Genomic DNA, 24,305 nt, shown 5'->3' with positions numbered 1-24,305 from the left:
TCTACATTAAAACATATTGGATAACCTCTGCCATTTGATTACAACCAAGACACTCATAAAGGTTATAAAATAAAGTCAGGTATAAGACAGGACAGTCACACTTCTGAATAGGCTACCATAGTAGGTCCACTGGATTACAATTTAGAAGTGATGGCAAGTGAGTGTCAATAACACAAGACTACAGTCCTACAGTTAATGCAGATTTTGTATTAGGTTCAAGACAAATTTGTCTTTTTACAGCACACGGTGTCAAAATGCATCTTTAGAAAAGTTTGGGTCCAGAGCCCTACTGAGAAAGCCAGAGGGGACAGTGACAAGGAAAAACTCCCTGAATGGAATTGAGGAAGAAATCTTAGGAAGACCAAGACTCAAGCACAGCTAGTATCCAGTCCATGTTTTATTATGTTATGTTAGTCCAAGTAGCCACTTCAGTGTAGATGTGGGAGACTGTCAGTCCAGTGGGACCAGGATAGGTGAGCAGGTTCTGAGATGGCAGCATAGAATAATCTACTGTCAGATTCCATTCTGTTCTACTGGTGGTACGTGACATTTTCTTAGATGCTTTGTCACTGATGAGCGAGTCTAGTGAAGTTTTGGAATCAATTCTGAGGTAGTATGAAAGATATAGGTTAGATCTGTAAAGACGAACACCACATAATCATATGTTCATATACAGTAGATGTGTGATTAGTAGTCAATTTATCATTAAGTAGTCGTACTTTCTCATCTCCATACTAAGAGTACTCAGAAACATCGGAGAATCCAGCTAAACCCGCTGTTTTATTTATTAGACTAACACGTATTAAATAAAGAAATGCGCAGCTTTTGTAAGACCTGCTCTCATGAACGCTCCCCTTCTCGTGGGCTGATTCACTAACCTACTTGTAGCAACCAGGGACGTTCACGCCAAAACCAAACGAATTACACTTTGAAAAGGCGTCCAGCGCCAGCTCTATGAGCTATAGAACTTGTTAACGATTTAGTTTGCTGTTGCTACGGGGAAACAACGATGCGTCCCTTAAAAATGGTAAGAAGTCTTCAGAAATCTACCGGCTAACCTAACCTAGCTAACTAACTAGCCTGCTAATCTCTTCCCAGTTTATAGCCTTTTAGCTAACTAGGTTAGCTAGGTTGTTTTACTCCAGTAATGTCATTAGATATTAGACACAATAAACGGATACCACTTCAAATTCATTTGAGCACTTGATTGAGGATCAGCTCCCCGACCCGTGTGCCCGGTGTGTAAAGAGGAAGGATATTGTGAGGAGCTAAATTATACCGGCACTTATGGACCTGGATGTAGACGTACAAGGCGTTGGGCGCTTGTTTTTTTACATTTAGGATTATTGATTTCAAACCTTATTTTGTATGTATGTAAAACATCACACCTCAGATAACAAAGTAAGATTAAGACAGCTGACCATTGTAGCAGGTCATTGTAGCAGACTAGCCAAACTATCAAACTAAATGTAGCCTATGATGTGGATTATAATCTAGCTAATTATGTATTAAAATAAAATCAGTCTTGTGAAATGGGAATTTGATCGGTGTTCTTTAAGGCTGCATTATATACAACCTAGAAACAGTAAATATGCGAGAATGTGGAGCATGAGTAGATCATTATGTATTAGCCTAACCAATATAATGATATAACAGTGGGAATTGCAAATATAATTATTTTTTATCAGCTGCCCAGTTATTGCTGGTCTCATAGGAGTTCATCCCATCTGTGTGTCCTTTGGAAACACTTCACTGTGTTATAGCTGGATTTTTGCAGCATTTCTGAAGTTGCATGTATTTTGTTGAATTTGCTCCGCATTTCTGATTTGATTTCCGTTGCGTTTGCCTCTCAAATGTCTCTGCTGTCAATGTGAAAATAGTGAAACTAAACTTAAAAAATATGGTACCACGCACAGCTTCTTCCCTGATAACCCTCATTTCACCATAGCATTTGTATGCCTGACAGTTGATGGGATTGGTTCCTTAAGTGTGTAACATGAATCCCTGCTTGTCCGAATCTGTGTTTTTAAGACTGTCACTGGTACGGTACAGTTCCAAAACCAGAATGCTCTTTCATGGTGTTGACTGTTTATTCTCATGATTTGTCTTCTAGCATATAAAAAAAACACCACATGATATGTTAACAATTCATTTTGAAGAGGTCTTTAAGTTAGGTTTAGTTATGTTTAGGTCACTTAGTAAATAGCAGCAGTTAATAACAGATCTATCAAAAATTATTGTGCAGTAGACAGCAAAATGGTCTCATGTTGTGAACCAATTTCAGTTGGCATCAGTTATGTTTTGAAATCTCACTGGTCTTGGAATAAACTAAAATGTTCTGCTGCTTGATGTCACTCCTGCCTCCAACAGATAGCAGAAATGTCAAAGGCTACAGTACATATGAAGGACCCTGAACATCTAGAGCAGATTCTGGAGTCCATTAAGGACTCTGGACCCAATACTTTACAGGTAAAGTACACAGCAAATATGGCATCAATAGCCATGCAGACCCCTCCAGGAGCAGGTGTGAACCCTGATATATTAACACTGGTAACATACTGTATGTAACAACAGCATTCTATGAAGGAGTGTGTCTGTTTAACAAGATGTAAATGCCCATTTTATGATGCAGAGTCATTTATAAAGATGTTTATTAAGAAAGACAATAAAGTAGTATGTATATTGAAGCCGCAAGAAGAACAGTTTAAAATTGGAGGTCAGTAATGTAGGTTGTTTTTGCATGTTTCAGGTGATCTCAGATTTTGATATGACACTCACAAGATTTGCCTACAATGGGAAGCGATGTCCCACCTCCCACAGTAAGTGTGAGAGTCTGTTCACTGTCCTGAGGTGCTACTACAGGTTCATCACACCCAGAGCATGGACGCCACAGCACTGCAGGGTGTAGTGTTTCCCTGCTCTAACACACTCTGTTCAGCTCATGGGTGCATTGGTAATTAACTGATTGCCCCATTCATTTGTATTACAGGCATGGCCTCTCTAGAGAGTCTGTCACTCTACACTTGGTTATTGGGACTTCATGCACTTCTGTTTTAGATTAGTGCTCATTGCGTTTCAGCTTTCACTTTGGCCTTTGATATGTACTTGGACATTATCTGAATTTAGTCTTGGGATCTGATACAGAGGCTAAAGACCACAGTGGAATATTTTTCAACTGCGTCTTGTGGGGGGGTAAATATAAAATAACAGGGTGTTAACAGATCCTTTGATATCCGTTAACTGTTGACATAATTTGATGGTGATGTTAACATACAGTAGTTTGATGTCGATGATCAATTAAAAAAAATCATAATTATAAAAATATCATATTCTTAAATATCAAAAGTTGCAATTATATTTATTCTAGATGTTCTGGATAACAGCAAGCTTATCAGCAAAACTTGTCAAGCTGAGGTGAGCTACAACAGTTTGGGTGCAGAAAGAAATCTATTGGTACATTTTAAAGTGCAAGTCCCACTTACATTATGTGTGTTGTGTAGATGAAGAACTTGCTGAACACATATTATCCGATTGAGATCGACTCCACTCGCTCGATAGAGGAGAAACTACCACTCATGGTTGAATGGTGAGTTTAGTTAATTGCACATAACTCCCTGCTTCACTGGAAGAGAACTCTGATGCGTTGGCTTGTATAGCCAAGGTAGAAGAGATGAAGTTTTCAAAAGACACTCTGTTCATGTCGTCATATAACTGCAACCTGTTTATAGTGAAGTTTGATTTCTGTTCTTTCATGTCAAAAGGATTTAGAGGTATCACTGGTACATAGTACCGCACATACATCCAGGGTCACACCCATGCTCCTCACCAGGGGTTTACTCTGGCGCTTTATCCCACTTTCCCCCACCCCTTCACAGCATGGGGGGGTTCCCTTAACCATGGGCACACTTCCAATGGCCTCACACCATCCTACTTCTGATACCATTTGTGATGAAGGCTGAGAGTATCAGTCACAAACCTTTCAGGTGACAAACATGTGGTCTGACCACATCGGCCAGCACACACAGTTTGCCTTCCTGAGTGATGGACTGGAGAATATAGGACTGCATCAAAAGAACCAAACTGGTTGAACAGGGTCGAACAGTTCATACAGCACTATTTTCATATAAATAAGCTAGTTCGGATAGTCCATTATTGCAGAAATACCAAAATAATCAGTTTTGCAAAGAACATGTACATAAACCTCTAGTTGTCCTGCAGTAATGATCTTGATATCCTGAATGTTGTCCCTTTGTGCCTGGTCACTGTAATTACTATACAGCACAGACAAGCAGCCATTACAGGGTTGCTGTAGGCTGTATACATGTGACAAGTGAGCTCAACATATTTAGATTTTTAAAGAAATCTGACTTCAGTGAGCAGAGGAAATCTAATTCATTCAGTAATTAAATATTTCAATTTGCTCTCAAGGTTGAATTTTACCAACATTCCACATGAAAAAAATCTGTCTTGTAGTATTGCCTTGTTTTGTGTGTTTGCAGTGCAGGTGGACTAAATCCCAAACCCTGTTGTGTGTTTGTGGTGCAGGTGTACTAAATCCCACACCCTGCTATGTGTTTGTGGTGCATGTGTACTAAATCCCACACCCTGCTGTGTGTTTTTGGTACAGGTGGACTAAAGTCCACAATCTGCTGATTGAGCAAAAGATCAGGAAGGATCAGTTGACTGCAGTGGTGAAGGAATCAAATGTAATACTCAGGTAAGACCAGAACACTCACACTGTCACGCTCCTGTCCCTGAGCATTCCCCATTTCCCTGGTTATCTACCTCACTTCTGTGTTCTCGTTCAGTTTCCATGGTTCACAGTTTTTGTTTCCTTCATAGTTCCCTGCTGTTCCTAGTTTGTCCCATTAGTCTCCTTATTAAAGCTCTGTGTTCATGTGTCCCATTCACTCGTCATTCTCCATGTCTTCCTGTCTCACGGTCTTCAGATCTTCTGAGCTTATTGTCTTATTGAATTGTCTTATTGATTGTTTAGTTGTAGTTTTTATATCTAGAAATTCCAGGGTAAATCATGGAGAGGTTGGGATGGGATGAATTCTTACCAAGAGCTATTGAAAGTACTGGAATCAAAATGTTTATAGCAGGTGGGTATATTGTCAGGATTAGACAAATGAATGTCTGTGAAGGTGAAAGCCTGTAGAGATGCCAAGAAGGTGGAGTCAAAAGTTTTAATGTTACAGAAAGCTAATAAGACTTATAATGCAAAGGAGTGTGAAAGCTAAGATTAAACTCAATTTGGAGGTGATCAGAAATAACAACATGATATGTGCATATAAGGACATTTTGTTAATGTTTACCTGTTAAATTCCAAGTAAACTTAGAGTAGAATAACCAGAGTGGGCTGGTGTAAAGGACACCACAGTAAGAAACTGTTTCCTCTAGCCAAACCCATTTTGAGCTGATACTGTAACTGGATACTATAGTGGGCCTTATCTCACATGTACAATTGCTACTTTCCAGGATTTTAAAAAGAGACGCTTTTGTTTACTTATTCGTGGATATTAAAATATGAAAGTCCTTGACATATTGCTAATTGTCTGGTCCCCCACCCCCACATTTCAAGTGGCCATCGTTATCGCTGCAACATCAGAGGACTGTACAACCACGCACCCCATTGTACTATCCACCCCCCTCTAATGCATGAGCTCCCAGATGCCCATGATTAGCCAGTCATTGGTCATGTGACTTTGCAAATGACAGTGTTCAAATAGTGGAGATTATAAATATTCACCATTGTGTGGCTACAGTTGAGGTTTGGAAAACCACAGTCAAAAAAACATGACAAGTAAGCATGTCTATAAACACTTGGTCCCTACACGTTCCTTTACTGGCCAATTGTTTGACATGGTGCAAAGCACAGGGAGATGGGTGGCATGTGTGTACATACATGGATGTAAACACATGGCTGTACAGATGTAGGTATAAACACATCTGTGTAATGATATGGGTTTAAAGATAAAGGTGTAAACACAGTATAAAGATTCGGGTGTAAACACATGGGTGTAAAGATATGGGTATAAAACACGGGTGTAAATATACAGGTGTAAACATATGGGTGTAAACATGGGTGTAAACACATGGGTGTAATGATAAGTGTGTAAACACATCGGTTTAAAGATATGGCTGTAAACACATTTGTGTAAAGATATGGGCATAATCACATGGGTGTAAGGATACGGGTGTAAGTACATGGGCGTAAACATATGGTAGTAAACACACAGGTGTAACTATACAGGTGTAAACACATGAGTGTACATGCATGAATGTAAACACATGGGTGTAATGACATGGGTATAAAACACATGGGTGTAAACACATGGGTGTAAAGATATGGGCATAATCCCATGGGTGTAAAGATATGGGTGTAAATGCATCTTGTAAAGATACGGGTGTAAACACATGGGTGTAAACACATGGGTGTAAATACACAGGTGTAAGCACATGGGTGTAAGCACATGGGTGTAAGCACATGGGTGTAAGCACATGGGTGTAAACACATGGGTGTGAAGATAGTGTACAAACACGTGGGTCTCAGGGAGAAGAGGCATCCTGGCTCAGGTTTATTTCAGGGTGAGCAGCATTGGTAATAATGGTGCACTGGTGCTATATTAATGATGTGAAAGTATGGGCACGATGATGATATTGATGATGATGATGGTTTGATTTTGGCAGAGAGGGCTATCAGCTGTTCTTTCACCACCTGCATGAGCTTGATATTCCGCTCCTAATCTTTTCTGCTGGCGTCGGGGATGTTCTAGAGGAGGTGATCAGGCAAGCAGGAGTCCTCCATCCTAATGTTAAGGTTTTCTCCAACTACATGGACTTTGATGAGTCTGTAAGTATGTTTTCCTCAATGGAAACTCATACGCTTATGTAATTCATGTGTGACTTTAAAGATGAAAGTCTCTGCCTGTTTTAAACATATTAAGTAGATTATGGATTAAACTATCATAAAACTTTATTTCCAATTTATGGCTCTGTTTGAGGAGGTCCATGTTTTTCAGATCATTTGAAATGTATTATGTTTTAATCAGAGCCTGTTTTAATCACCTACCTGTAATATGTGTGCAGGGACCTAAAATAGTTGTTTATGTGTATTGAACATGTTAAGTGGCTGTTTTCATTGTGTGTAGGGAGTGTTTTTGTAAAATGTAATAATGTATGTCTCATAGGGCGTGTTGCAGGATTTTAAGGGAGAGCTGATTCATGTCTATAATAAGCGAGAGGGAGCACTCTTGAACACGCAACACTTCCAGGAGATCCAGAGCCGTCACAACGTGATGCTGCTAGGTGATTCATTAGGAGACCTCACAATGGCCGATGGGGTTCAGGACCTGCAGAACATCTTGAAGATAGGATACCTCAATGACAAGGCAAATACACACGAACACCTACACAAAGGCATGCACACATATAAGTGCAGATATCCATTCAGTCACTATTTCAGTCACCCTGCAGTCTGCAGTGCGTTTCTAAATTATTTGTGGGTTATTGTACCCTGGGCTTAGAACCTTTTATTTTTTTAGGTGGAGGAAAGGAAGCAGTCATATCTGGACTCCTATGACATCGTTCTGGAGAGAGACGAGAGCATGGATGTGCCTAATGCCATCCTGCAGTACATCACACGCACACAGTAAAGATCCACGACCATGGGGTCATGGAGCTCCCACAAGCCACCTCCTGATCCTGTCTGCGTGGATAAATGGAAATGGTCCTACATGAACTTCAGCCCCACAACCCTACAGCCCTGTAACCCCACAGCCCTGCAACCCCACATGCCTATTCTTGCTGGGACTATAACTGTCCCCCTTTCTTCATATTGGGACCTTACCTGTCTCACTGTCCTCGTGCTGGGACCTTACCTGTCTCACTGTCCTCATGCTGGGACCTTACCTGTCTCACTGTCCTCTTGCTGGGACTTTGCCTGTATCACTGTCCTGTGAGGAGATCAAAAGCGATGCAACATTAAGAACAAGACATTTTATGAGCACTCCCTTTTGCGTCAATTTTTAACTGTTTAAAATTGCCACTTTTGAAAAGAATGTATCGTGAAAATAGCTAGCTTTCAGATAGTGTGTGAACATGGACTTGGTGAAATACAATAAATATATCGTACTTGAAATTAAAACACGCTTTAAAACATGTCTGCATTGGACCAAGCTGTTTCTTTCACTGATTATTCTCCTGCTAAGTGGAGAGGTTATGGAATATGGACTATAGAGCGAAGACTTCCTATTAATCCTATATTTATAATGCATTATAAATGCATTTAAAGGGGGTATTAACTTTTTAGAATATTGATTATAAAAATATCTAATATTTATTTAAGTAGGTAGTTACTACTTGTGCTACCATTATTTCTCATTAAACATAATGTGTATTTATTCTTTATATGAGTCCTAACCTTTTGAGAAACAAAAAGTTCAGTTTTATACACTGTTATATGCTATGATCCGGTTATAGCAGTTCACAGGTCTTGATACCCCAAAGCAAACTCTTGAAGTATAATCAGATGCCATACATGTTGAGTAACTCATTACTGCGTGAAATTCGAAATTATCACGATTGTTTATATTGATTGCTTATTTAATATCAAATATCAGAGCTAGTTTGTGTCCATAAGGGGACCTGGGAACATAAAGTTATTGAACAACTGATGTTAATGTGTGAGAAAACGAGCCCATTGCTTGGTACCCCAAAGCACACAGACTGATAAACTAAGAAGTGTTCATACTCCATTCATGAAAGCTTTACAAGATTAAGATTCACTCCTGTTGATGTTTTATTAAATATATAAACCATTTTATTGTTTTTAATAATAATAACATCACATAGAATAGTAGGGTCTGGCCCTCCCCATCACACAAAGTCAGTCAGCATGTTGTACCTATTAAAAATATCATTACCTTGTGCAAGAGTCAATATAGGAGGCTCATATAAATTACAATAGCTATATTGTTAAGGTAGCAAGTTGTTGAGCAAAAACGACAGGTTTGACCCAGGAATGAAATGAAAATACAGTAAGTATGGGAGGAAAGAGAAAGACTTTTACTAATGTGATTCAGCCTAAAAATTGGCTAGGAAAGATGTCCTAACCCTGCGAAGGAAACGGCAGTGTATCATCAGTGGACATTGAGGAAATTAACACATTTTTAGTCATTTTTACATAAAGTTGTAAGAAAAAAATAAAGAAAGAAACAGTATCAGGTTATAATATGAGTGTGTATAAACTAGTGTGCTGATCACAGCCCCTTTCTTTCTGATCGTTTCTGGCATGCTGTACAAGCCGTCTCATACCGGGTCCTCCATGAACTGATGTGTGTGTCTAATAGTCCAAGCAGTTGAGGAATGAATTAGCGCCTCCTTGATTTCCTTGCTCTGGGCAGAAGGCTTTGTTAGCCAATCAGCGCGTGTCTTTCAGAGCTCGTCACGCGCTGGAACCTCTCCCTCATCTGTCTGAAGCTTCAGCTCATCGGCTGTGATTCTGCCATCAGCATTGTGGTCCTGCTTGGCGAACATGTCTCGGATGATGATGTTACTGTCCATCCCTGGGTGCAAACGACCTTTGCCCTCTGCCACCTGCAGCTTTATGAAAGCAATAAACTAGAGAGCGAGGGAGGAAGAAGAGTGATAGAGAGAGGAAGAGGAAGATGATAGGTAGAGAGAGAGAGTGTATGAGAGGAAGAAGAGAGGGAGAGAGGGGTTGAGAGATGAAGGGAGCGGGGGTTTCCCTAAGTGTTCGACGAATAAATGCATTGTGCTTTTACATTGTTAACATAATGTGTGTGTGTTTGCACCTACCTCCTGCAAGGGAACCTCTTGGTCGTGGTTCAAGTCCATAGCAGGAAACAGAGGCTGGGGGCTGTCCTCCAGCCACACAAACAGGTAGCCTTCAGGAATGCCCTTATGAAGGTCCAGCAGCTCCAGCTCAAACCGCAGCACTGCACTGCCTGGCACTCCTGAACCTGCAGGGCGAACGGACGGGAGGCAGCACAGATCACACACACTGGCACGGATCACACACACCAGGACAGATCACACACACCAGCACAGATCACACACACTGGCACAGATCACACACACCGGCACAGATCACACACACCAGGACAGATCACGCACACCAGGACAGAACACACACCAGGACAGATCACACACACACCAGGATAGAACCACAAACTGGCACAGATCACATACACCAGGACAGTACCGCACACACAAGGACAGATCATACTATATTTTACTATAAGAAGCGTGGTAAATCTTGGAAAAAAGTCCAAGAGAAAGTAAAAAAGTCCCAGAATGATCCATCATTAAAATGCTTAGCAATGTAGCATTTCTAGTTAGGAAAAGCAGGGAATCTTTATGACTCTTTATGACTTTCAAAGGAGGGTATCTGGGTGCGGAAGGTCACTTGTGTGTTTTTTTTGTCAAGAAAAGTGTCACCTCCACTCTCTCCATGACCTAGGTGGGGGGGGACAATCACTTCTCTCCTTTCACCCACACACATGCCCTGTAACCCCTTGTCCAATCCTGTGATCACCTTGCCCTGACCCAGGGTCGTCTGCGAAGGCTGGGTGGAATCGTCCCTAGAAACGATTCACAGTAACGTGTTAGCAGTGTGCTATAATATGTTTTCAGTGTGTTATAGCACGTCAGAGCTGCGTTATAATGTGTTAACATTCGGTGTTAGCACCGTTCCTTAATTGGTGACTGGTGCTTCTCTAGAATTTCAGCTTAGTGCTTCAGCTTTTAGTAATAACTGTTATTATGTAAAGTAATACAAAAATATTAATGTTTACTACATTAAAGCTTCACTCTTTTGTAAAATTTCACTGAAAGGTTTAAACCATGCTCTAATGTAGGCACAGTTTACAACAGCATAGTGAAGACTGATACGTTTCCAGTTGAGGAATGTTAGTTCTGGGAAAATACTTTAGAGTAAAAGTTAATACTTAGTATATATTGTATCTGAGTAATAGTTACTGCAGAGTTTATACTGTAGTTCAAGAAGTGCTGAGTGTTCTCCAGTTCTCAGCATGCAGTACGGGTTTATCCCAAAGTCAAAGTAACAGTCTCTCCTGCTATGTGTGTGAGATGAACGCGTGCTGTGTGCAGGGACCCACGAGGAGTACAGCCGGGTGCCGTCCAGCAGGGAACAGTTGTAATGGTACAGAATCAGGTCATTAGCAGCACTGGTTACACTGCACCCCAGTGGTTTGTGGGTGACCTTAATGTCCACTAAGTCCTTTGGGTTGTGGAAGTCGATGATGAGGAGATCAAAGACCAGCACAGCAGAACCTGGGATGAGGTCACCTACAGTACAACATAAGACCACATGAGAAACAGGAGCGTGTGTGGGTGTTTGTACCAAAAAATAAGACATGTAATGCAGTACCTGTTCCGTTTTCTCCGTAAGCCATGTGTGGGGGCACAGTCACTCTTCGCCTCTCCCCCACACATACTCCCTGGAGAGCTTTGTCCATCCCAGTGATCACATAGCCCATGCCGACATAGGTGTTGTATGTGCCGTTGCGCTGGTAGCTGTGTGTGTGCACAGAGGGAAAGAGGCCAGAGGTGGAGCCAGAACTCACGTGGTTCTTTTACTGGATCAGCGTACTTGTGAGCATTTGACTTGCACTGTAAGTGATTAAATACAGCACATGAAAACTGTACTGTGAGTCATCTGCCATATTTGCGAAAACAGGAAGGCTTCTTTTTACCTTTGCAGTTATCTTATGAAGTTAATTATTGGTGTAAAATTATACTGAATGATGCTTTCAAGGTATGCTGAAGGGAGGACTGAACCACAGCAACTGGGAGGCAGGTAGTTTACAAAGAGCAATTAACAATACTTAAGATGAAAAACTATATTAAAAAAAAAGACTGCAACTGTTTAATTTAAGTTGAGAAACGCTCATAAGTGGTGTGTTCTCAGTGTCAGAGAAATTATTTAAATAATTAAAATTCTCTACAAGATTATTCACAGTTTAAACCAGGGTACCAGTTTAGAACTTATCGAGTCATTCAGGTTCACTGTTGCTGGTAATTCTATGGACATCTATGACTGTGTGGTCTATTAATATCTGGATCAGAGCACTTGTGGGTTTCGCGTTCCACTGTGTCTCTCTTTCTAGATTGCATTAAGAAAAATTAAAATAGTGATAACAATGACACTATGGCATCAGTAACAAAGGTAATGATGTACCTGTGATGTACCTGAACTTGAATTGGTTATGTAACAGTCTGAGTAAAATCAAAAGAACTTCAAAGCGTTTGTGCACTCCATAGATGTAGACTCAGCTGCTACATGTCATATCTGTACGTAAATGAAGTTCAGGAAGTCTGCCCTTTTTTATAGATGCAGATTTATGTGTAGTCGCTGTAAAGTTCTGGTCTGTATTGTACATGAGCGACTATTGGTGAGGATGTGTCACATATCATAAAAGAACTGATCTTATTGGCTAACCTGGAGTCAAAGTGGGTGCCATCCTGGAAGGTGGCGTTGTAGTGGTAGCGGACGTAGTCTCCCACCTGAGTCTTCCTCTTGCATGGCTGTGGAATCTCCTGCACCTCCACCTTTATGTCATCCTTCACGTTGAACACATCCACCATCAGCACCTCGTAGACCACTGTTGCGAACGCTGGAACTTTGGAACCTGGAGTAACGATTTTTGAAAAAACCTTGATAGTTCAATGCTTCCTGCAACGCACGTGGTGGACATGGGGTAGGCGCACAGGAGTTACCGTGTCCCTTATCACCGTAGGCCAGAAAGGGAGGGATGGTGATGGAGCGTTTCTCGCCAATACACATACCCAGCAGACCCTGGTCCAACCCTCTGATCAGGTCGCCCTGCCCCACATACGTGTCGTATGTGCTTCTGTCCCTGTGACTGCAGGACATCATAAAACTCAATATGACACTAATACATTAAAAAAGACAACCACTGCTGAATATACTACATATATATTACATATATATTCTTGTGCCGAACTGAAACATCAAAAAAATCTATGTGTCACTGTTAAAGCAAGCAACTTATTTGAAACCAGTGCCTGAAAAAAATGCATTTGAGTAAATTCTTTACCTTATGGACCTTGTTATCTACCTGTGTGTTACCGCATCAAATAAATAATTTGTTCAGACGCCTGTGAGCAGCTCAGCTCTACTGTCTCTACCTGATGGCGGGCATTCGCCCAGCTGGACTCACCTGGAGTGGAAGTGTGTTCCATTGAGCAGGGAGCCGTTGTAGTGGTACCTAACAAAGTCACTGGCCTGCACTGCACGCCGGCACATCCGTGGCCGTTCCAGCATCCGTGTCTCAACCTCATCATCTTTGTTCCACACGTCCAACAGGAGGATGTCAAACACCAGCGTCGAATCGGGAGGGATAACGGTGCCTAGATGGATTGGTCATGAGAGAGGGGAAGAGACACAGAGAAAGAGTGAATGGCAGAAAGAACAATGGGTATTTAAAAAATAAATCATGGTTCAAACATGCAATTTGAGCACTACAGGTTTGGAAAGTATGTCATGGAAAAGCATGAACTTTTCTCTAAGAAAATAGACAAAATTTGATTATTTTGATACAAGAGAAAAGTACAAGCTTTTGAAACGAGGCGGATGCTATACATAGTGACTGAAAAGGTGAGTTTGAATTCCAGCAATTCTTCATGCAGAGCCAGGAGAGCTCGAGGTCATTTGGTCTTCGTGCTGTTGCAACGACAGGAGCACGCTGTGAAACGGAAGAATTAGCGCAATGTGTGCAATGTGTACTGTGTGTACTGCATCTTTCAGTATTCTACGCTGCCTTCTATGTAATCTAACATAACATCGCATTCTTTATGGAAAATCCACAGGCAGGAAAGGTAGGAGGGTGATTCTTTGATCTCTCAAAAGATGCCTGCGTAAACGTCGGGAGTGAAGGTTACCGGCGCCAGTGACACCGTATGCCAGATGAGGTGGTATCGTGATCTTTCTCCTCTCATTCACACACATTCCCTGAACTCCTTTATCCAAGCCAGGGATGACTTTACCCTCGAATCCCACTTGGCCAACAAATGGGACTCCTTTATCATATCTGTGAGAGAGAGAGAGAGAGAGAGAGAGAGAGAGAGAGAGAGAGAGAGAGAGAGAGAGAGAGAGAGAGAGAGGCAGGAAAAGATGGAGAGGGGGATTATCGTGATGATTCCATATGATTCGGTCACAACGCAGATTGTCCAGCTATGTAATCATATATCATAAGTAACACAGGGCACACCCTGCAGTGTGCAAGCACCTTGACTGTCTGGATTCCTTAATCTGGTAGTTACATTTATATTTATGGCATTTATCAGATGCTCATATCCCAAGCAATTTACAAATTTCTTTGTTATATACTCATAGTTCTGGAATGAATGCTCTGTAAGTTATTGGATCAGTTCTGGACCGAATACTCCAGATGGTAGTGGGTCATCAGGCTGCAGTTGGGTTGGGTTGGGTCTGAGGCCTTGCTGGTCATTTTCTTTTAATGTAGGTTGTTTGCACAGTAGGGAAAGTGATTCCGGTGATGTACCGAGCTGTCTTCACTGCTCTCTGTAGCAGATCAGTGGCTATGGAGAGACCAGATCACACCATCGCGCTGCTGGTTAGAACACTCTCCATCTAATAGAGTCAGCGAGCCTGTGTTACCTTGGTCTTACTGACATTCAGGCAGAGGTTATTTTCAGCATATGATGTAGTGAGGATGTCTGTCTTCTCTATGAAGGCAGTCTCTGTATTTTTGGAGAGAAGGTTTACTACTGTGTCGTCATAACGAGGTGAACACAACGATGGAGTTTGACTCACGCTGAGCAACACCGTGATGGTTGTATGGGACGAGTGTAGTGTCCCGCTGAGGCATGGAATCACACCAGGTTTTGTGAGAATAGTGGCATTCGATGCAGAGTTGGAGTCCGATCCTTCACACATGTCTACTGTTCTTCTTAGCTCATCTATGGACAGTGATGTAATGTCTTGGATGGCACTCAACTGCGCACTGTTGATGGTTTGGGGATTTGATGGACTTAGAAGGTGTTGATTTCCTCAGGTAGGAATGCATCAGTAGCTTCAGCATGGTTCGGCGTACACTCCGAAATTGCCTGTGAATGTCACCTACATTCATTCCTGCACTGGGTGCACTTTCATATACATTTATGATATATATTCTCCATTAACTTTGTGTACACTGGAGCGTGTGCTGAGGGCACCTGCTGCTATTCCCCCTCCTACATAGGAGGCATTATGGTTCATTACTTGACAGTATATCTATTAGAAACCCACAGACTCCATTTCCTAATTGCAATACAACTCTTCACATTCCAAAAACTGCAAAAACTAAATTTCTTACTCACAGAACGTGTAAATATTTTCAGAACTGTGGATTCCCTAATTAAGTCATTGATGACACCTTTGTTTGTGTTTTACCTGTTCAGAGACTAGACACACTGACCTACAAACAATCTGCTGTTAAGACTACAAGAATTCCTTTGATGTTCACTTAATATTGCACAAATACATTATTGGCTGGTATTATACTTAAACACTTCAGAATCCTTCAGGACGATGCACAGACAACATCCCTTTTTAAGGATCCTTCACTAACCAACAGACGAGACAAAAACATCAAAGGCATGCATGTCAAGAGTGAGATAAATGACCAATCACATAATTACTCAAAGAAAAAGAACCCATCCACTCTTGAAACTTCAGAACCCCATGGAATGAATGTCATGATTTAAACATTTGCTTATTACTAACATAAACTGGTTTCACCTCCAAGGACCTCAGAAGCACTCTACAGAGAAAATTAAGGAATTGTGCCTGTCCTACGTATGTAGGACGTATCGATGTATCTTTTTCGCTACGTGATGTTGTGCGACAGCGGCGTTTAATTAAAGATGCTTGCCGTGGCGCACCGATGTGTGCGACTTCATTACCAAAGCAGCTTCTCATCAGCAGATTCATGTGCTATAGAAAAACTCACTGTGATGTGCAGACTGTTGCCATGCACGCACTGTTAGTCGTCCTCCAACTCTTCATCGGAGAACCGCTAATTTTGTGAGAGAGTTCACTCTCAACCTGAAACGCCCAATAACATGCGACTACTTATCAGTATCACTGGTACGTTGAGAAACATCCAAAATCATCCGGTCAACGGTGATCCTATGGTCAGAAACTAACCAGCGATGAGAGTAGCTGTGGCACTGAGTCTGAAAGCTCCAGAAGGGCTCTAGTTTGGGACTGGTATACGACGTTCAGTGAGTGTAGGTGTGAGGTAGTCGTATCTAAACAGGTTCGTGGTGACTGTACCTTGGTGTGTAGTGTCTGTGTGAATTAAGAACCAGCTGACCGGTTTCGTTCACAGACTCATAATTGCATACCCGATAAAGCCCACACACTTACGTGGAGTCGAACTTTCTCCCATCGGTAAATGTTCCTGTGTAATGGTACCGCACGTAGTCTCCGATTTCGACCTCCCGCGGACAAAACGTCGGTAATGAGTATCGATCGACTGACACGTCCTGTAATATTCTAGACTCGCTCCCTATATATCCGCCCCAGACGCAGAGGAACGTAACGGCGTGATAGAACTCCATCTTCAACACGCAGCACAGAAGACGATTCCGACTTTTAACGAAACCACTGTCGTAGCGGACACTCCCCAGTTCTGCACGACTGACATGAAAAGCCAGAGGAACACGCAAAACTGCGGTCGCCTAGCCCGGGTTAATCTCTCCAAGTGACGCGTCTTCGTGGTATAAACGCCCCCCCCCTCCCTTTCTTTGCAAACGTGGGAACTGGTTTTCTAACGGGAAACGGCAGTTTTGGGGATCTGGCCTGAAATCTGATGGACAGAACCAGTTACTATTGCTATATGATACGTTCAGTGGAATGCATATGAGCGTTACAGCTAAACGCAGCACCCAATCCAAACAATAGACAAAAAATGTAACTGACCTACAGATCGGATTTTTACAACTTTCATAAGGGCGGATCGGAGGGCCGTACCGGGACCTAGCACCACACTCTCCCGGGTCCGAAACACCTCCGTGTCAGGGAGACAGGCTTTCATAGTCAGTTGCAAGTTTCCATTTTTAAATTGACTTTATTACAAATAAAACATCAATACAAACACTCAATCACAAGAACCTCACAAACATAGTTGCAAGTTTCCGTGTCGCAGCCATAAAAAATTCCAAGTTTCGGAATTGCTCTGCATTGCAGTGTAAACTGGTAGAGATTGTTGATTTAATTTATCATCAAATAAAGACTCCATCTGTCTCTCTCATTTGTTCCTTTTTATATTAAGCTCATATATTAATTTATATTAATATAATAGGTCAGTACTATACCCTGCATATCGACATAACCTCAAGCCTACTGTTAGAAAATCCTTAATAAAGCTTTAAAAAGATTCATAAACTCCTCGCGGTTAGATGCTTGATATTAGACGTTTGAACATTTATCGCGACAGTCTCCTTGTGGGTGTTATTGTTACGCAGCAACAAACCCTAATCCTGTTGCAGTGCTTTGTAAACGTCCTGTGGTCGTGCGTGCGGAGCGGCTTTCGGACCCGGGGTTTACACTTTACCCGCGCACGGCTGCGCTCCAAACTTAGGAGGCTCGCGGGGCTTTCGACCCCCCTCCTCCTCGCGACTATCTCAGGCCTGGCCAAGGCTCCCTACGTGCAGATGGGCATGCTTCTTTACGCCTGGTGACTGGTTTCTTAAGGTTGACTCCGTTTGTGTCGAGCGCTTACCGACCACAACAAAGAGGGCGATGGATGGAAACGCGGCGCCGCGGACTCCAAGCGCGAGTGGAATACGGTTTGCGGCGTTTCTCTGGGTGTCATTCTTCATTTCGGCGCCTGTGAACGCTCAGTATGAGAAATACAGTTTCAAGAGCTTTCCCGTGACGGACCTTATGCCGCTAGATTCGGCTTACGGATATGCGCTAGACCAGTACGCTTCGCAGAACTGGAAAGAAAGTATTAAGTATTTAGAGCTGAGTCTACGCCTTCACCGGCTGTTGGGGGAGAGTGAGGCGCACTGCAGCCAGAACTGCAGCCGAGTGAGCCGGGAGCATCAGGACTCGGGCTCGGACGTTACTCTGCGGATTATGAGGCATATCCTAGTGCGGGCGGCGTGTCTTAAAAAGTGCAAAGCGAACCTCCCAATATTTTCTAAATCATATCCTAAAAGGGAGACTCTGGATGCTTTTGACACCAGGGTACCATACAGGTATCTACAATACGCTTATTACCAGGTAAGGACGCACCCCGTCGCCCAAATAGCGAATACATAAATCAGGAAATATTACCTCAAATAAAGGTGAGTAAGTAGTATATCTGTATTTTAGTATAAGCTAACTGAACACGTTATGTGTATACAAAATGCAGCGTTATGCATAGTCGCGCTAAAAGAACGTGAACTTTTGAGTATTCATATTTACTTTCATTACTTGACGTGAGGATTTGCGCTTGGTGCTCTTTATAGCCTATAACTTTCGCATCTCATGTTATCTAAATGTCTGCCGTGTAACATAAAACCTCGCACTTTGACGCGTCGAGAAGGGTCAGGTTTCTTCTTGAGGCAAATTATACGCACTCTGAGCAATCTAAAGTGACTAGCTACGTTATCCCATGACTTTGGACACCGTCTCGTTTTTTCCATAAGCTCCGTGCGTCGCAGCCTGATCACGAAATCGCGTCTCATCTTATCTGAGAAACGGGTTCGCCTTCGCCGACCTGTACGTAACAGAGACCGGTTTAAGGCAGGAACGCGTGCCACGTACACGCAGGAAGCGTGCTTTAACGACACCCCCCCCCCCCCCCCCCCAAAACCCTCCTACTTCTGCATTTCTGTCTCAAACAAGTCAATGCGAATAGCCACTGCGTTGTTTATTTTTTCACTTTTGATGCTCCGAAGGTGCTAAGTGCTAAACAAAATTAAAAACTTTTTGGGGGGTGTCCAGTGTATAGTAACGTTCATTTCTTGCAGTTAACTAAAGTGCTCAGGAAAAGGTGATTTCATTTGTACACACTAATTAGTGCACAATGTATTTTTCCGCATTATTTTCTTCATTGGTCTCTTTCGTTAATAAATCTTTTCTTTATTAAGTGTTATTCTTCAGCCTCGGGCTCGATAGCCCAGTGTCTGAGGGCTGTCCAATAACTGCTGTTAAATGTCTGATTGCCTGATTGTGTCTGTAGCTGAATGATGTGGAAAAAGCAGTGTCAGCAGCACACACATACCTCCAGCGGAACCCTGGGGACCCACTGCTAACCAAGAACATGAACTTCTACAAAAGCCTGTTTGATATAGAGGAGTATCTCCTAGACCACGAGGAGAGGCCTTACGAGGTGAACACAGACAAACACACACACAAAAACACACATCTTACGAGGTGAACACACAAACACACACACCTTACGAGGTGAACACAGACAAATACACACACCTTACGAGGTGAACACGGACAAACACACACACACACACGCACCTTACAAGGCAAACACAGACAAACACGCACACATGTGGACAACACACTGCTCTGCTGTCTCTCTGTCACTCTTGAATTCCCACTCAGAATCTTCTTGCAAACACTGACGCCACAGTTCATACTCTATCTTTTCTTTGTCTTCCTTTCTCCCTCTTTCCCTCTCCTTCTTCCCCTCTTCCTCCCCCCTTGTTCTCTCTGATCTTTCATTTCTTTGTCCCCACCCCCTGCCAGGCTCAGTTCCTTAAAGCCGTAAAACTGTACAATTCTGGCGATTTCAGCAACTCTCTGTGGAACATGGAACAGGCGTGTGCAGAGTACTTCAAAGCACACGAACTGTGTCTTGCCATGTGTGAGGGCACCTACGATGTGCAGGAGTTTAAGGACTTTTACCCCACCCTGGCAGGTTAGTGGCAGAAGAAAGTAACACCTTTACGGGAAGCCAACAGGTTCAGGGCTGCTCACACACACCAAAAGACATTTCTCATCTGGGTTTGTTTGTCATATTTAAGCATCTAAGCATGGTGTGCATTAAAAAGTGCAATGATGTTCCTACATATCTGACATTGCCACATATCTGATGTTCCTACATATCTGATGTTCCAACATATCTGACATTCCAAGGGCTACTCAATAAAAAATCCATTTGAAATTCCTAATACATAGCCAGGGTATTTCTATGTAGTGCAGTGCTACATACAGGTCATAATGTGTTGGTAAATTATAATAAGAAAGGATACAGCCTACATGCATATTCAGTCTCAGTGTGCAGGACAAGGCGAAAACTATAAGCTGGGTAGGACGTTTGTGTGGTCCAGAGCTATTAAGTCTGGATAAACTATAGTGCAACAAGGAATGAAAAGAGCAACACTGATTATATCGGAAGGGCGTTATAACTCACAAGAGAGTGTGATGGGATTTTTTCCACTCTCTCTCCCTAGGATTTTACGTGGAGGTTCTGAAATGTAAGGTGAAATGTGAAGAAAAGCTGACACCAAACGTCGGCGGTTTCTTTGTGGAGAAACTCGTTGCCACCATGTACCATTACATGCAGTTTGCATATTATAAACGTGAGTGTTACATGCCGTTGTGTGTGGGCACACATATGTACACGTGTCAAACTGAAACAGTCGTGGGAAGTAACTGGGTTTAGCTGTACTGTAGTTACCAGACTGTAATTGTACTGTAATTGTAGTTAAATGTAGTTAAGTAGCTTATTCAAAGATTGAGCATTTGTGTTTTATTGCATATTATGTTTCTAATATCCACCTTTTGTGTTTTCATCATTGCAGAATGACATTTTTATCATTCAGTCATATGCACTTTATGAGGGTCGTTACCTTTAACTATTCTTTATGAGACAGTCTCACGGTCGTTACCTTTAGCTATTCATTATGAGACAGTCTCACAGTTGCTACCTGTGTGTGTGCCTACAGTAAATGATGTGCGTAACTCCGCCCCTTGTGCTGCTAGCTACATGCTGTTTGACCCTAAGGACCAAGTGATGCAGCAGAACCTGGCTTACTACAGGTTCTACAGAGAACAGTGGGGTCTGCAGGAAGAGGACTTCAAACCACGGCCTGTGAGCACACACACACACACACACACACACACACACACACACACAAATACACACACACAGACACACATACACACCTTTTATATTTAGTGCCCTTTTTTGCTCCTGATGCGCTCAGAATTACTCCATACTCAGATTACTCTCACTACAATATTTTCTAACTTTGTCTCAGAGACAGTACACAGTTAGTGGCACAACTCTGCTTGGCTTCACTGAACTCAAAGTCATTGTAACGACTTGTGTGTCTTGTTTTGTTTTGTTCTGTGTGTGTCTTATTTAGTTCTAGGTATGTCTTGTTTTAGGTGTGGCTTGTTTTGTTTTGGTCTAGGTGTGTCTTGTTTTATTTTGTTCTTGGTGTGTCTTGTTTTTTTTTGTTATGGATGTGTCTTGTTTTGTTTTGTTTTGGGTGTGTTTTGTTTTGTTATAGGTATGCCTTGTTTTAGGTGTGTCTTGATTTGTTCTATGTGTGTCTTGTTTCGTTTTGTTCTGGGTGTGTCTTATTTTGTTCTAGGTTTGTCTTATTATGGGTGTGTCTTGTTTTGTTTTATTATGGTGTGTATTGTTTTGCTTTGTTATGGGTGTGTCTTGTTTTGTTTTGTTTTGGGTGTGACTTGTTTTGTTCTAGACATGTCTTGTTTTTGGTGTGGCTTGTTTTGTTTTGGTCTAGGTGTGTGTTGTTTTATTTTGTTCTTGGTGTGTCTTTTTTTGTTATGGATGTGTCTTGTTTTGTTTTGTTCTAGGTATGTCTTGTTTTGTGTGTTTTTTGTTTTGTTATGTGTGTCTTTTGTTTTATGTGCTTCTTGTTTTGTTTTGTTATGGGTGTGTCTTGTTTTGTTCTGGGTTTGTCTTATTTTGATATAGGTATGTCTTGTTTTGGATGTAGCTTGTTTTGTTTTGATCTATGTGTGTCTTGTTTTGTTTGGTTCTTGGTGTGTCTTGTTTTGTTATAGGTATGTCTTGTTTTAAGTGTGTCTTGATTTGTTCTACGTGTGTCTTGTTTTGTTCTGGGTGTGTCTTATTTTGTTCTAGGTTTGTCTTATGGGTGTGTCTTGTTTTGTTTTGTTATGGTGTGTATTGTTTTGCTTTGTTATGGGTGTGTCTTGTTTTGTTTTGTTTTGGGTGTGACTTATTTTGTTCTAGACATGTCTTGTTTTTGGTGTGGATTGTTTTGTTTTGGTCTAGGTGTGTCTTGTTTTATTTTATTCTTGGTGTGTCTTTTTTTTGTTATGGATGTGTCTTGTTTTGTTTTGTTCTAGGTATGTCTTGTTTTGTGTGTTTTTTGTTTTGTTATGTGTGTCTTTTGTTTTATGTGCTTCTTGTTTTGTTTTGTTATGGGTGTGTCTTGTTTTGTTCTAGGTATGTCTTGTTTTGTTCTGTGCATGTCTTGTTTTGTTCTGGGTGTGTCTTGTTTTGTTTTGTTTTATGTGTGTGTATTCTTTTGTTTTGTCCTACGTGTGTCTGTGTCATGTTTTGTTTTGTTCTGGGTGTGTCTTGTTCTCATTTCTAGAATGTGAAGTGTAGTTTTTTGTATTTGCAGGAGGCCCTGCACTATTATAACCAAACAACTAAACAAAAAGAAATGCTGAAGTTTGCACAAAATTATCTACAGACAGATGATGAGGTAATATACGTTTGTATTTGCATACTGAAACCTGAGTGTGGATGTGTTTGTGTGGATGTGTGTGTGTTTGTGTGGATGTGTACTGAGTGGAGGGATCACAGTGTGGGTGTGTGTTTGTGTGTATGTGTGCTAAGGGGTGGGATCACAGCTGAGTGAGGAATATCACGGGAATATGTGAGGGTCACGGATTCACGGGGTGGAAATGGTTGCTTTTACTTTACTATATCTGAAAGGCTACTGTCAGTCCACAGGAGGCCGTGAGTGTCTGTCGTAATGTGAGTGTATGTTTTTATGTTCCTATAATAGATATGTGTATTAATTGTTCATTAATGTGTGTGTGCTGCATTTAGGATGTGGTGAGTCCAGAGGAAGACCCCACTGGCCCCTCTTCCCCTCCTGATCAGGAGTTTGAGGGCATGGGGGACTATGAGGAGACCTTCCTGTCTGAGTGGTGGCAGGAGCCTAAAACTAAAGGAGACACAGGAGAAGAAGAATAGCCAGAAGAAGAATGCCTAAACACACACACAAACAGGTACACACATGCACACTCACTCACACACGCATACACACACACTCACACATGTAATGAAAGAGCACCAGCAGACATTCCCAAGGACTGGTATACACAATCAGCCATTGTGTACATGGGCCTTTATCATTTATTGGTGTTCTTAAGCCTGAAAACTGGATTACAACTAATAGTGAAAATTATTAGTTCAGAAACCTGCACACACACACAAAACACACAAAAACAACGATATATCACAGTACAGTCCTGCTCTCTGTAACTCTGTGTTTATCTATGAGTCAGATGTACACATAGGCCTTGTGTTATTACTAGCACTGACATGCTTATTTAAGTAGAATCAGTATAAATATACTGGTTTTGGTTGTGAACAAATTCAGAGCTCATATTGCCAGATCATTGCTTATGTGGTGATCCCACGCTCGACTTTATTATATGTTTTTTTCAGGGGTTTTTTAGAATATTTTAATTGTATAATTTTATTGGTACACCGGGGGAAGGTGATGGAATAAAGGTGTTTCTGTTTGGAGTGCATTCTGTATCGTCCTTATCACGTCAACTAAATTATAACATTAAAATCATTAAAATCTTCCATGTTTTTTCTTACATTTTCTTAAATTTTATTTTCTCTACTCTGTTTGCAGTCTGTGTGTGAGCATGTTTTCCAGACTGTTTGGATGTGAAGTGGCTAAGATCTTGTCTAACATAGGCAAAGATATTAAATAATACAGCATACACAGTATGTAATTATCCAAACTTCAGTCTGAACCTAGATGGCAGTTCACATCAGAACCTCTGGATCTGAACATGTTTCTAAGCGTATATCTCTTTGGTTAAAACACTAAATATGAGGCCTATATGAATACAAAAACCTGTGTCTTGTTCTCTCATTTGACTTTCAAGATGCTTTTCCGTTCTTTTCTGTTTCTACACATGTTCAGTAAATGTCTTGCCCTCAGTTTACAATTATCTGACACTTTTATTTAAAAAAACCCCCCCAAAAACCCCCTTACAATTGAACACAATCTGAGGGTTAAGGGTG

The 24,305-nt window shown here is 41.6% G+C and overlaps 3 protein-coding genes across 3 annotated transcripts; 2 read left to right on the top strand and 1 right to left on the bottom strand.

Annotated features, from left to right (window-relative positions):
* Positions 1-842: 842 nt before the first annotated feature.
* Positions 843-8,163, top strand: LOC113582909 (cytosolic 5'-nucleotidase 3-like). Its single transcript, XM_027018955.3, has 9 exons — positions 843-1,027; positions 2,371-2,469; positions 2,750-2,819; positions 3,368-3,414; positions 3,501-3,586; positions 4,628-4,717; positions 6,694-6,856; positions 7,194-7,394; positions 7,548-8,163. Exons 1-9 carry the CDS (start codon positions 1,010-1,012, stop codon positions 7,656-7,658), a joined length of 885 nt encoding a protein of 294 aa, XP_026874756.2. The 5' UTR covers positions 843-1,009; the 3' UTR covers positions 7,659-8,163.
* Positions 8,164-8,801: 638 nt separating this feature from the next.
* On the bottom strand, positions 8,802-17,022 carry fkbp10a (FKBP prolyl isomerase 10a). The gene is made up of 10 exons (XM_027018956.3): positions 16,442-17,022; positions 13,951-14,099; positions 13,230-13,419; positions 12,766-12,911; positions 12,488-12,677; positions 11,417-11,562; positions 11,145-11,334; positions 10,465-10,607; positions 9,823-9,986; positions 8,802-9,624 (listed from the first exon to the last, which is right to left on the bottom strand). The coding sequence occupies exons 1-10, from the start codon at positions 16,633-16,635 to the stop codon at positions 9,439-9,441; spliced, it is 1,698 nt and encodes a 565-aa protein (XP_026874757.2). The 5' UTR covers positions 16,636-17,022; the 3' UTR covers positions 8,802-9,438.
* Positions 17,023-17,586: 564 nt separating this feature from the next.
* On the top strand, positions 17,587-24,104 carry p3h4 (prolyl 3-hydroxylase family member 4 (inactive)). Its single transcript, XM_027018957.3, has 7 exons — positions 17,587-18,304; positions 19,251-19,400; positions 19,772-19,943; positions 20,479-20,607; positions 20,974-21,119; positions 22,654-22,737; positions 23,088-24,104. Exons 1-7 carry the CDS (start codon positions 17,819-17,821, stop codon positions 23,232-23,234), a joined length of 1,314 nt encoding a protein of 437 aa, XP_026874758.1. The 5' UTR covers positions 17,587-17,818; the 3' UTR covers positions 23,235-24,104.
* The last annotated feature ends 201 nt before the right edge of the window (positions 24,105-24,305 follow it).

The sequence above is a fragment of the Electrophorus electricus genome, chromosome 2, assembly GCF_041902795.1.
Source record: "Electrophorus electricus isolate QZ-2024a chromosome 2, ASM4190279v1, whole genome shotgun sequence".
NCBI classification, from domain to species: Eukaryota; Metazoa; Chordata; class Actinopteri; order Gymnotiformes; family Gymnotidae; genus Electrophorus; species Electrophorus electricus.
This window is presented reverse-complemented; position numbering and strand designations above follow the sequence as displayed.

Excerpts from the sequence above, each read along its gene's own strand:
- LOC113582909 (XM_027018955.3), top strand. Across the intron at positions 2,470-2,749 it reads CTGGACCCAATACTTTACAG|GTGATCTCAGATTTTGATAT; the intron begins GTAAAGTACACA and ends TGCATGTTTCAG. Across the intron at positions 3,587-4,627 it reads CTACCACTCATGGTTGAATG|GTGGACTAAAGTCCACAATC; the intron begins GTGAGTTTAGTT and ends TTTTTGGTACAG.
- fkbp10a (XM_027018956.3), bottom strand. The coding sequence starts at position 16,635 with ATGGAGTTCTATCACGCCGTTACGTTCCTCTGCGTCTGGGGCGGATAT. Across the intron at positions 13,420-13,950 it reads ATACGGTGTCACTGGCGCCG|GCACCGTTATCCCTCCCGAT; the intron begins GTAACCTTCACT and ends CAATCCATCTAG. Across the intron at positions 10,608-11,144 it reads GGCACCCGGCTGTACTCCTC|GGACGATTCCACCCAGCCTT; the intron begins GTGGGTCCCTGC and ends AATCGTTTCTAG.
- p3h4 (XM_027018957.3), top strand. The coding sequence starts at position 17,819 with ATGGATGGAAACGCGGCGCCGCGGACTCCAAGCGCGAGTGGAATACGG. Across the intron at positions 18,305-19,250 it reads TACAATACGCTTATTACCAG|CTGAATGATGTGGAAAAAGC; the intron begins GTAAGGACGCAC and ends TTGTGTCTGTAG. Across the intron at positions 19,401-19,771 it reads ACGAGGAGAGGCCTTACGAG|GCTCAGTTCCTTAAAGCCGT; the intron begins GTGAACACAGAC and ends ACCCCCTGCCAG.